General features: G+C 32.0%; 1 protein-coding gene across 1 annotated transcript in view; it reads left to right on the top strand.

Moving 5' to 3' along the window:
• The window catches only part of LOC150101431 (pleckstrin homology domain-containing family H member 1-like), a 335,105-nt gene that overhangs the window by 210,090 nt on the left and 111,246 nt on the right, over positions 1-13,769 (top strand). The window contains exons 9-12 of the mRNA XM_090400895.1: positions 560-666; positions 2,879-3,101; positions 4,540-4,676; positions 10,707-10,817. Of these exons, the coding sequence (XP_090257021.1) occupies positions 560-666; positions 2,879-3,101; positions 4,540-4,676; positions 10,707-10,817 (578 nt within the window). The remainder of the gene's footprint in view (positions 1-559; positions 667-2,878; positions 3,102-4,539; positions 4,677-10,706; positions 10,818-13,769) is intronic.

Consider the following 13,769-nt stretch of genomic DNA (forward strand, 5'->3'; position numbering starts at 1 on the left):
AGTCACATTTCTCTACACTTCTAGGGGGGGAAAGATTTGTAGCTTCACCCATAGATGGCGTTGCAGTAATTATATATCTTAACGAGCATACACAAAAGAAAATGATTTTTGATTTTATAGTTTTTATATTTAATTTATAAATGTAAATATTTTTATATTTGCATTTATAATTAAGTATAGACGATTTAAATTTATCTAATAATTATGAGTTATTACAATAAATCATAATTATCAGCGAAAGTATACTAATAAGTTTCATTTGCTCTCGAGAATGACGTCATGTTTCTATGACAACAGGTTCTGCTTTCAGCAGCTTAGTTGAGTCAAATTCAAGAATTTTATTATCATTATTTTAACAAGCTCCGTGCAAACGATTAGTTTATTCTAAAGAAGCCATTGAATATTATAAGACAATTGGTAGCTGCCAAGAAAAAGAACTTTTCGGAAATAATATGTAAAGCCCATTAATTAAAAAAACAAATAAAAATTAGTAGTTTAATTAATTATATTGAATCCATATGCTAAAGTGGTAATATTTCTTTCTTTTTTTTTTTTTCAGCGCCCCCTCCTCCTCCACCACCTCCTCAGAACAAACCGAATCCTGAACCTTTCGTCAATGGAGCCTTTACGGACCTCAACATTCCTGTTTACGCAACCGTCAAAGGGGTAAGTGTTGCTTTGAATAGTAGCCGATCGCTTCAAGCATTGTGTTTTTCTCTCGTCTAAATAACAGATCGCATCATTAATTTCCAAAGTTGTTAACAGAATATGTTTTTGTGATTTCCCTAGTTATACGTTAAATTAAAAAAAAAAAAAAAAAAACCTTGCAATAATGCCTAAATGAACAGTAATGTCAAACTAGCACGTGAGTATTGTTACGTAGATGCTTATTGGCCATGAATTAATACCACCGGTCACGATATCAAGTCAGTTTCTAGCACGTGGCCAATTAGTGTTGCGTGCCATGCTGTACATTGAAATGGAACAGAACCACGTGTGCAAATTAAATGGCTAAATATGTGTAATCAATTAATACAGTGTGTCAAGCAGCGGACATGAATAATGAGTCATTGTGGTTGCTGCTTAGTTGATGAGACGTATGATGTTGCATGACATACTTGACACGTACTAAATTTGTCTCTTGAATTATTGTTCCACTCTTGTAACTACTCAAGCTGTTGTAGCACGTGCAGAACGATCTTTAAGCAGGCCACAACTTATCGTTCCGTAGATTTTTTTTTATTGGAAATTTTTTTTTGGTATTGTCAAGCTGCGAAAAGTTTTAAATTAACTATGATATATAGCATGGATAAAAGAAATGAACAAATTCTGAATGATGAGTTACCGAATTTATAATTTCATTTGTATTATTAACTGTACTGAATTATATACTGAAAATTTCCGTTTTCATTACAAAACTTACACTGTAAGTACAGGTGTATACGTGTTTGGATAAAATATCAAAATTACGGTAAAAATTTTTAAAAAATTAAACATGAAAAAAATATTGTTTATTATCAATAAATTATACAGTTTAGTATAATTCAAAATTACTTAAAAATAAAATCTATTATCATAACCCCAATATTGTTCTAAAATAAAAACTATAACAAATGTTATGTCTTTAATTGTAATGTCCAAATATTTAAGGAGACGGAGTAAACACGATAAGCACTACGAACACTCTACTACTGGCGCAAACTGCATATAAACAACAGTGGAACTGCGCGACGGACAGTGCCGCATTATGCTAATAGCTCGCATCTCACTATGACGTGCATATGCTTGCGAGTGTTATGGTAAACACAGTGCTGCTAGCGTCCTTCACCCTCCTAAGTGCTACAAGATGGATTTTTATTATTTTTTATGCAAAATAAACGAATTGTATAGGATTGTTGATGATAAAATTAAATATTACAAGCAAATATAAATAAATTAATAAATATATTTATGTATTGAGAAAAATTGGGGGTGCTGCAGTGCCTATGCACAAGCCGTCCCTGCTTTTGAATACAGGAACCTTACAAACTACAATCGCCTGAAAAGAGCCCTAAGGACATACTATGAACAAGAAACACGCACCCTACACACCTTACAAACTTAATCAAATACAATATATTAGTTCAGGCTTTCCAGTTAAGTGATGCCTCATGACATCCAAATTATCGTGTGTGTAAATTTCTCACCCTACAGCTGTAGTGGAAATCGACCTATCAAACATCAGTCTACATCCCAACACAGCAAACAAACCAATAAATAATAACTAACCGGTGTCATCCTTAGATAAGCTTGACAAATAAGCTTCAAGGTTGAAAGCTGAGAAATTACACCTCATCCAAGATCAATAAAAAAAGGGGGAGGGGGAATCCATATATTACATTTAAGTGCAGTTGTTGCAGCGCTTAAATATATTAAATGAAAATTGTAAATATATATAACTCATTGTTAAATGTATAAATGCTGTAAAAAAAGAAATATTATTCAACCGCAGAAACAATAAATTACCAATTACAGTGACTATTATTAATACATTATACAGAAAAAAAATTGTACGAATTTCATTGTTAAAAAAAAAACCTTGTAAATATTTAATTCATAATTATAATAATAAAAAAGGATTTAATTTTAAAAAATGTAATCGATGTATGTATCATGTAATCAAATTTATGTATGTATTGTATGCAATGTAAATTTCACATGTAATTTAAATATGTAATCATAATTTTAAGGAAAAAAATTATTATTGTATGTATGTAATTTATCTGAGAAATAATAAAATGTTAAAAAATTTGTTTACTTTATATTATTTGATACTATCATATATTATTATTACATTTGCGATGATAATAATAAAATAAGTTATTGTGTTTGTTCACAGAGGGCGTCACAAATTCGGTCGGTTCCGTTTACCGGCGAGTCTACTGATTCTTCGGATAACGAGGACACGCGGGTGACAATCACTACGACATCATCACACACAACTAGTGGAGAAACGGAATCTAGTGCCTCTACCGGAAGTCCAGGAAGGGGAGCAAAAACTAATCTCACACCGTCTCCAGCCAAACACAGCTGCGTGTCGCCAACGAAGTCTGTGAAAAGAGGTTCGAATTGTTTTTATAGTATTGTTCGAATAATAACAGTGATTCCTTACAGTAACTACAGATGGCAGCACATGTCTCTTATCTTCAAATACAAAATAATATTTTTGAAAGTTTATTTATTATATTATATCGAAATAGTGGACATTAAAGATTCGACATTATTTCAAAGAGGGATATATCTACATATATAAAATCTTCGAAAGTTTTGAAATTTTGACCAGAGAACTTTTGAGAATAGAATCCTCACCATTGGAGTTGCCTTACACGAGCGTCCATTCGATTTTTAAAGTTTATTTATTCATAATTTAAGAAAAATTAGTTTCATTTATAATTTAAGATTAATCAATATAGAATCTTTTTTTTATTCAAATAAATAATTAATAAAAATTTAAACCATTCCCACACCATTTAAAATCTCATATATTGAGGTAATTTGAACAAAACTTTTCTCAAACTTTTGTCGTCGATTGTGGGGATCAATCGACCGTAAGAAGAGAGTAATTTTGTCGTGTCACAAGAGGAAATATTAACTAAAAAAAAAACTTGTAGGTTCATAAGTACTGTTAGCGGATATTTATAGATATATATATATATATATATATCGTCATTAACAACCATCCTACCTGATATATTTTATTTTATATATATATATTTTTTTAAATTATATATATATATATATATATATATATATATATATATATATATATATATATATTTCAACGGCTGTGATGTGACTTTTGTGCGGAATATTTTATTAATCATTCAAATCACTTGAATGAGTGTTTTACTTTGCCTTGTTTTCCTATTACGTTTCTGCTAAACCCAGTCACTGTAGCATCTGTTTGTACCGTACTTCATGCTATGCCCAGGTAGCACTAAAAGTGGCGTTTATACTCCGGGAGGGGGGGGGGGTTGCACAAGAGTCATTGTGGAACACCTTCTCCGTCCGATACCATACAATTAGCTGTTGTAAACTAACTTAAATTTTTACTGCCTGGAAATGATAGCCCATTATAAGCCATCAGGTAGGATGGTTGTTAATGACGACTTAGTAATTACGGACATAACGATTCCAGGCTGTCACATGTACGTGTGAAAGATGAGACGCCATCTGGAGTTTTCCTTAATAAGGTCATTAATGGAAATTAATTATCCACTGTTACCCATCCTGGTGCAAAGTGCCTCGTTAACAACTCCCCAGGATTGTGTTCGCTAACGACATTAATCTATAGAGGTTGAGGAGAGGAAGAAACACGTTACATGTGTCTTTAAGTGAGTGACATTGTCATAAGAATGAGGATTAGATGAATGCGGTTGAATTTCTTTTTTTTTTTTTTAGTTCTTCTCAATACATTTATTCATTTCGCACTAGGTGGCGCTACGATCGATTTTATGACCTATGTTAATTGACTTTTTTCCCTTCCCCCTGTCATTTTAGACACCTCCACAGAATCCGTTTTGTCTGATGACTATGCCATCCCTCCAGACGCAGCGTTACCACCAGATGCTTGTAGTGTAGATTCCGTAGAGCCTCAAGCTTTCAGAGCCTCTGCACCTGCGGATGTATCCAAGAGGGTAAGTACAAATTGAAAGCTTTATATTAATTAAAACACTGTTGGTATTAGAATTGAATTTTAACTGATGGAGACAAGCAAAAAACTATTGAAGCTGGAGAGTAATTCTAAGCTAGTTTCCTTTCCCAAGTATACAGGAAAGAACTCATTTTAAAATATAATTTAACATTTTAAAATGAGTTCTAAAAACTGAAGATTTATTTATACGAATTTCTCGTCACAGTTATTAAAAATAAATAGTTGAAAACAGTAACACTATTACAAGGATTGTTAGTTTAATTGCATCATTTATCTTGTCTCCATGAACAGAAGAATCTCATTGAACGGTTTGGTATCTTACTTCAAGGCAATCTCACAGCCAAAACTCTGGAGATTTTTGTCAATCTCTGGGGAAATACCCAGTGATGCTTCTATTTGAGTTGCTTGGAGGCTAACTTTGCTACAGAGGTGATCAAAATATGACCTGCGGTAGGTCTCAATCCCTACCCCGATATAGATGTGCGGGCTTTTAGACTTTTTAACTTCTTAGAAATGATTAAACTGAGTAAAATATATATACTGTATAAATATCGCAAATGAATTGTTTATTTAAAACTCATTCCATGCATCTCAATAATTGTTAAATTTTTCGGATAAATCAAAACTATTTCATTTATTTCATTTTATTACTATTATTATCACTATTCATACTTTATTATTATTTTATTTTCTAGAATTAATTTTTTTTCCCTGTATTCCTCTAATTGTATTATCGTATATTGAAACAATTTTTATATATTTAAAACTATCTACAGAGTACAGAACATTAATTTGCAAACTTGCATTCCAAATATTTTCTTTCCTATATATTTCTTGCTTTTAAAAATAATAATAAATACTTTTATAGAAAAAAATTACTTTTAAAACAATAAAAATATTCTTTAATGATTAAGAACAGGATAATATTGATTTTTATAATCAGCTACGAAACATATATAATAAAATAAATAAAAATGATTACTTAATTTTAGCAGGAGACTTAAATGCAAGAATTGGAAACACAAAAATTAATAATAATATAGGAATACATGGAGAACATACACTAAACAGGAATGGTAAAAAATTGATTGACTTTGTAGTTTATAATAACCTAAAAATAATGAATTCCTTCTATAAACATAAAGACATACATAAATATACTTGGGCAGCAAGAGGATGGAAATCAATATTAGGTTATTTTATATTAAATGAAAAGACATCAAAATTTTTACTAGATGTTAGAGTGCACAGAGGATATAAAATAAGCAGTGACCACTTCCTTGTTAAAATAAAATTAAGATTACCACCTAAATGGCTACAAGTAACAAGAACAGAAAGAAAATTTGAAACATTTGTTTATAAAACTAGACTATTGAATGACACAAATGTACAATGGCTATATGAACAAAGAATTAACCAATATCTAGATAAAATAAAACAAAATGAAGAAATAGAAATAGAATGGCTTAATGTAAAAACGATACTAAATCCAGCAGCAAATGAAAGCTTAGGAAAGACCAAAAAATTCAATAAAAAAAAACTGAAGATCTGGAGTTAAAAGAAGCATACTATTTAACATATTAAAAGAAAGACAAATACCAAATAATATCCTAAAAGCTATCATAAGTATATATATGAAAATAATCAAATACAAATAAGATTAAATCATGAGCTATCATATACGAGAGAGATAAACCAAGGGGTCTGACAGGGATGTCCCCTCTCAGCAACTCTTTTTAATATCTACTTAAATGAAATAATAATAAAATGGAATAAAAATCTTAAACACTCCCCTTTTTGCCGACGACCAAATAATAATTACAAATTCTGAAGATAACTTACAGAAAGCTATTTTAGATCTAAATGAGATATTCAAAGATTATGGTATGATAATATCAACGGAAAAATCAAAAACTATGGCCTTTAAAGGACAAGATCCAGCAAGAACTAAAATAGTATTAGATAACAAGATCTTAGAACAGGTGAATTCATTTAACTACCTAGGATGTACGATCACATATGAAAATGAAAAAGATATAAACTTAAAAATTGCAAAATATTTAAAAATGAGGTGTAATTAACTCTATATTTAAACCAAACGTAGTTCAAAAACAAACCAGGCTAAAACTATACAATACATTAGCTCTACCAGTATTAATGTATGGAAGCGAAATCGGGACAATAAAACAAAAAGACAAAGATTAACAACAGCAGAAATGAAGTTTATGAGAAAAACTGCAAAGTATACCCTATTTGATCACAAAAGAAACGAAGATATTATGAATGAATTAAACCAGGAATCAGTAATAGAAAAAATTAAAAAAATATAAACATAAATGGATGGAACACGTTCAAAGAATGAAAAAAGAAAGATTACCAAAACAAGCCTTAAAGTACAAGCCATTAGGAAAAAGAAAACCAGGACGTCCTCTTAAACGATTCAACGATGACTTCTAAGGCCAGAACAGGGTATGCTAGGCCTAAATCCTTGATATGCATGATGATGATGATGATTAAGAAGAAAAGAAAAAAAGCGGAAGAAAGAAAGCTACCATCCATATCAGACAATCCTAATGATAATCATTACCAACGTATTTCACGCAGATGATACACTGATACTAGCCTGATCTCTTCAGCCACACCTCGTCACCAAAAAACTTCAACAAAACCTACTAATACTAGAGCAATGGTTCTCCAAATGTAGATTATAAGTAAACCCACAGAAGAGCATAGCTATGTTCTTCGCTAGAAGAACGGCATCTCCTAATGGGGACATCTTTCTGTTTAATACCAAGATTCCCTGGAAAACTGAAGCCAATTACCTTGGTGTACTACTGGACAGAAGACTATCCTTCAACCACCACATCAAGGCCTTATGTGCAAAGGCATCTAAAGCCATTGCCCAGCTCTACCCCCCTAATTAATAGGAACAGTAAACTAAACACTGGGATCAAATTGCTTCTCTACCAGCTGATGATTCGTCCCATAATCACATATGCTTCTCCAGCCTGGAGTCATATCGCCAATACTAATATTCTCAAATTGCAATGAGTGCAAAACAAATGTCTACGTATGATTCTAAACGTTCCATGGTATGTTAGAGATATTCAACTTCATCGGGATACAAATATCCCTTATATCTTCTCTTTCCTTCAATCCATAGCAGCAATTCTCAAAGACGTCTATACACCCCCAACGAACTGGTACAGTAAGCTGCAAATTACCAGATAGACCAAAAGCGGTATTAATTTCTAATTCTATGTAAGCCCAATGCCCTCTCAGGGCGAGCATATAGTTCATAAACTTTTTCCTCACTGTATCTTTATCAGATAGCGGGGAGTATAAAAAGCCTCTGGCTTCACTCTTAGAACCAGCAATGTCAATTTACCTACGTGTAATAACTATTATTATAGATGCATAATAAGTCTCGATGTTGGATTTTATGGTTTCTTCGTAAGTGTATATTAGTTTTTTTTGACTTTCCTAATGCTGTTTCATCATTTCTTGTAATTATTAAATTTATTAATTGTTTCTTACACAATGTAAAATGCGAGGTGCTAACTCGTTCTCGCAACACGCTATAGTTTGAATCTGGCCGTGGGCATGGATGTTTGTGATTGTCTTTGGATGGGAGATGAATTTCATAATCCAGTGTGAGACTAACGACCCTGCTTACTGGAGGCCTGAAGTAGCTCGAAGAAGTTCCATATTTGGTCGTTAAAGTAGAGTTTCCAAATTATGTAAAAAAGTAAATAAAAATAATTAAACGACCTCTTAAAAATAGTTAAAAAACATTTTTCCATAGTAGTAATATACTAAAGTTTTCCACCCTTTCGTGAGTTTGGAAGGCACATTCAAAATAATCTTTTATCGTGTTCTTGTATCCAGAAGAAATTTCAGTTCTTTTCAATTAAAAAACAGGGAAGAATCTTTCTTTAACTGAAATGATGAGCTTTATCGCGCGCCGAAGCTCAGGTTTGACTGTTAATATATTATTGTGTAAAAGGAATGCCCATGGCTAGATTAACAAATATGGTTCTTAGTTTCAGAAAATAAAAGCTATCTTGTTGGTCTTCTTTCAGGATTAGCATCTAGCGAATAAAGGACACGCAGCAGATACTTGATCATGAGGTTTACAAAGTGAATCTTAAATAAATGAACTTCCTCAACTTTTACTCAGCGATCCTGTTCATTTAATTATTAAATTAGCGCTTACGTTACCATAGAAACATCTTTAATTCCACACGATAACAAAAACACATCTATAGAGAAGAGACTTTGTTTATTACACGCTTCCAATTCATATACTCTCTCAGGTATCATTAAGCGTGATTGATATTACAGCTTTGGACAATTTTCTTGATCCTCACTTGGTCTTTATAATCCATAAATGAACTTTCTATCCTCTGACATCGGGATTAACAGGCTGGCTACTTCGTTAAGGAGCTTGTTAAATTGATTTTAAAAGTAGCCATTTGTTTCGATTAAGGCAAAATTACAGATGGTATCGTTTCAATCAAAACAGGGAGAAATTTGTGTTGGAAAATAAAATGCATTTCTGATCCGGAAGTATGTACTAGAAACTAAAAACGCGAACATTCGCTCGCTAAATATTTAAGTGGCGAATAATATATGATGCAAAATTATTTATTACAGTTAAAATATTCATTTATAAGGAGCTCGAAAGTTGCGAGGGAGAGTTGACTGCAGAAAATAAAATTTTTAATGTAAACAACTTGCATTAAGTAATCCTATAAGTAATACATAATTAATCTGTTTAGAGAATTCTACTGCATTCGTAATCAGTACCCCTTTCCTCTACTGAAGCATTTCTCTGCATAAAAGATACTTTCTTAGTTGAAAGATCAAAGAAATACTAACCCCCAAGATGAAACTGCTACAAGAGAGGCTAAAAATTTTATTTTGTGATTATTACGTTCTTTAGATAAGGTAACATCCAAAAGTCACAACGGATAAGTCAGACATGCATAATAAAACTGATTCCTGAATTGGATTGAGTTGTTTTGAATTAAAGCCGACGTTAATTGAGTGTGTACTTTTGGTCGGTATGTCTGACTAACTTCAATTGAAAACCCTTCTTATCCTGGAATGGTGCAAAAATATGACTTTGGTTCAAAAATATTTCAATTTGGGTCTTTCCAAGGGTATCGTCCTACAGTTGACTTACAGTGGAGCTACGAAGCCTTAATTCTTGTCCCACTTCAGCTTTCAAAGGAAGTCGAAGTGGGACAATATTTGAAAAAATACGAAACGCTTGCACTACTACCATACTGAACAACAAATGGCTGGACAGATAAGGCAGAATGAGCTGGAGAATTGTCATGGTGGAGAGGTCATTTTCTCCTTCCATCTTACATTAATATGAACACCGTAATAGAGGTTGGCTAACTAATTATTTGTATAATGCAGCGTATATAAGATAATAATTATAATAATCTCGGTCTTCGAGCCTGATGACCATTGCTTAGTTCGGAGTCGTAATCATGGCTGTAAGCCTCAGCACTGTTTTACATAATTAACTTGCTTTACCTTTCTAAAATCCATCAGAAAAACCACTAAATGTAAGCATTCCAAGGCAATGTCAAACTAATCGAATAAATCACTGTAACCAGTGGTGACCAGTGAACAATATGAGGATGGTGATCAATTTTGAATTCTAACAATAGTTGGAGGGGAGGGAATCACATTCTCGTCCCACCCTTCCTCACGAGTTCGTCATGAAACCTACTTCATATAACAATTGAAATTTAGAATATGTTTCGATACTAATTTTGTGTATTGTCATGTTTTAATAATAATTAATAATGATCCACAATTTACAAAACTCAATCATATTGAAGCACACGAAGTCAGACATATATATATATATATAATTTTTTTTTTTTTTTTAAAGAATGCGAGATTGGTGAATACTCTGCCTTCGATACAATAACTTCAATTCAAAATTTCCCATTATGAACACCCACTTACTTTATTCATTCAATATTTCCAGGAATCTCTAGAGAAGAGTGGATACCTCACCAAGTTAGGAGGGAAGTTAAAAACTTGGAGAAGACGCTGGTTTGTCTTGAGAAATGGAACGCTAAGTTATTACAAGACGCAGGTAAAACAGCTTTTAATTTTGAAGATAATTTGAATTCATTTAAGAACTTTAAAGATATTAAAATTAGAAATATGGAACGGGCCACCAAATGAACATTGTGAGTATGTGGCTTATCTTGTGCGATCATCTCCTTTTCCAGACATTTTCTTGTATCAAATAATTTCACCAAATGAAGGAACACATAGGGAATGTCAGTGAAAGTTTCAAAGATTAAAAAAAAAAAAAAAAATTATGGTACAGAGGCCCTACAAATCTCAGTTTCATTACTCAAGTAATATATCCCGAAATTTTTATAAAGATCAATCTTGTATGGAAAAAGGTGCATCAGAGAGACAATACCAACAAAAACAAGAACACTAACAAATAGACTTTCATGTTTTATTATAAAAATGGAAACGAAAACTCGTGTAATGAAAAAAAAAAGAGAATTAGAATATATATATATTAAAAAAAAATAAAGAAAGAAAATAAAATACACAAATGAGAAAAAGAAACACCATAATATTTTTTGGATAAATCTTTATCGTGAATGATATATGTTTTTACTTATGAGAGGATATTGGAATAAAAATAATATATGAATTCAATAGTTAATGAAAAGTAGTGTAGTCAAGGGGGAGAAAGAATAGCAGTCAAATATATGCCTGCATTCAGTTAGTGGAATTACTTATTAAACTACACATTATGGTTTTGGATTTTGTGATTGGTTTTCACGAGTTATACTGCATGTAATATTCCACTCACTTCCCCCACTTTTATGCATCGTTTATTTAATTAAAGATTTAAGTGATTAAGAAATAGATTTTAGTAATTTAAGTAATATATAAGAACATAACAGATAAATAAACAATCAAAAATAAATTAAATTTATGTTAAAGATACCAAGCAATTTTATAAGCTAGATTTTAATCCTTTTTTCCGAAGTAAGCAAACAGACAAGTCAAGTTTGCGCCTACACGTAGTGCAAGTCTGAGGCAACTCGTGGTAAAGGTGGAGTAAGCTCCGATCACTTTCCTTAGTATTTTCCCCTAATGCAAAGCAGATCCCCTTGCAGAGATGTATGATGCTATGCATTAAAGGCAATGGCCACTACCCAGACCGGTTTCGACCTTTATTGAGGTCTCATCGGCGGGAGCCAGATCTAAAAATGCCAAGGTTAAAGTAATGCAGAGCTTATAAATTTTACCTAAACAATTTGCCACGAGATGCTTTGACCTTATTAAATAAAAATCTCAGGATGAGAGTAAAATGTAGAGAATTTTTTTACCTTTTACATTTAGAAATTTGAAGTAGACAGCATTTTTACACGTTTACCTAGTATCCAAATAAGTCTAGTTATTTAGTGAAATTTTCATTCTTACTACACCTATTGTTAAAATATTGGATATAATTATTTTTACAATTTTTAATTTCATATTAACACGTTCACACCAGGCTGTGTCTCGCGCGATATGCCACTCAAACAGGATCATGCTGTATTATAGTGCTACAATATAACTTTTACTCTGTTCTGCAACTAGTTCATTTCAGTTCTTTCTAATTACACTAAACGCTAATTATTCTATTTTTAAATAAATACAGTATATATTTGATTTTAGTGCTATAATAAAAAAATACTTTGTTTTGTTTGCATATGTGCAGTGTGGTGCTTGTAGGGAGGAGATGTGTTTCATTCTATACTATACTGGCTCATTTTCGTTCTAGTACCAAACTCCCAATATATACTGGATACGCACTGGACAAATTCTGATGTCCTGCCCGAAGGTCAAGTGCAACACGAGTCGATTTGTCTCTTCCCCTCGCGAACATGTTAAGTAAATATGTTAATGTAAATATTACCTAAATGTTACTATGTTTTATCCGACTTTCGCACATGTTCTGTTCATTTAAGAAATAATAAAAAAAAAATTGTCTTGAACCGTCAAGTAAAAAAAAATTAAAAGATTACTAGTTTCTTTTCTATAATTAAGAAATTAAACAAAAGTGAGAAAATTAGTGAAGAGTTAACTACCAGAGACTGTATCAAAGACATCAGAGATGGAAGGAATCTAATGTGTCTGAGCCGTGTGGCCAAATAGAGAACACGTGATCAATGATCTTAGCCAGATAGAAGGTTTGGGAATAGCAGTATCAACAGCATGCTTTTCAAGTGCATTTTAAATTCTCTCTGCATTCAAACATCATCTGAAATTGGCTTCCCTCATTCGCTCTCCCAAGGATCCTCTAACTCCTCTCTCTGTTCCAGATGTTTATAGGGTTCCTTGCTCTTGCAACTTATATTATAGTCAGAGTGGGAGATCTGCCCAGAAGAACATAAAAAATACATCCGCTGCAAAAAGTATGGTCAGTCAGGTCTGCTGACCATGCCTTCGATACCTTGCACAGAATCAAATGTCAAAAAACTATTGTGCTTCACCACAACAAATACAAATTTGAGTGTTTTTTTTTTTTTTAATCAGCCACAGATTTGAAAAATCAAGCTAATCTTAATAATTATGGTTATGGTTGCAACTTTCCAAGATTTGGTAAAGTTTAATACTTAGACTACCCACTTAACAGCTAAGGCTAACCAACAACATCCATACAGAGCACCCCTTACAGGACTTTAATCTTTCAGTCTAATTTCCACTTATTATTTGTGAATATTTTTGGGGGGAAGGAAATTTTAATATTGTTTCCCCTCTCAATGACTGAAGTGAAATACAGGAATGATTAAACATGTTGTTTAATTATTTATGTCCTAATCTCGTCATGAGAAAAACAAAGAAAGTGCTTTATGTTAATAGAATATGATTATTTAATTTTTATGATTTAATTTCATATCATTTAGTATTTAATAAGCTCAACCTTTTGATCAATGGCACCTAAATTAAAAAAAACTTGATAAATATTATGATAATGTCAAGAAACACCGTTTTTCCTTTTAAATCATATTATTATATCAAGTTATAA

The sequence above is a fragment of the Typopeltis vanoorti genome, chromosome 11 (assembly GCF_054136105.1).
Source record: "Typopeltis vanoorti isolate ZY-2024b chromosome 11, IOZ_Tvanoo_1.0, whole genome shotgun sequence".
In the NCBI taxonomy this organism is placed as follows: Eukaryota; Metazoa; Arthropoda; class Arachnida; order Uropygi; family Thelyphonidae; genus Typopeltis; species Typopeltis vanoorti.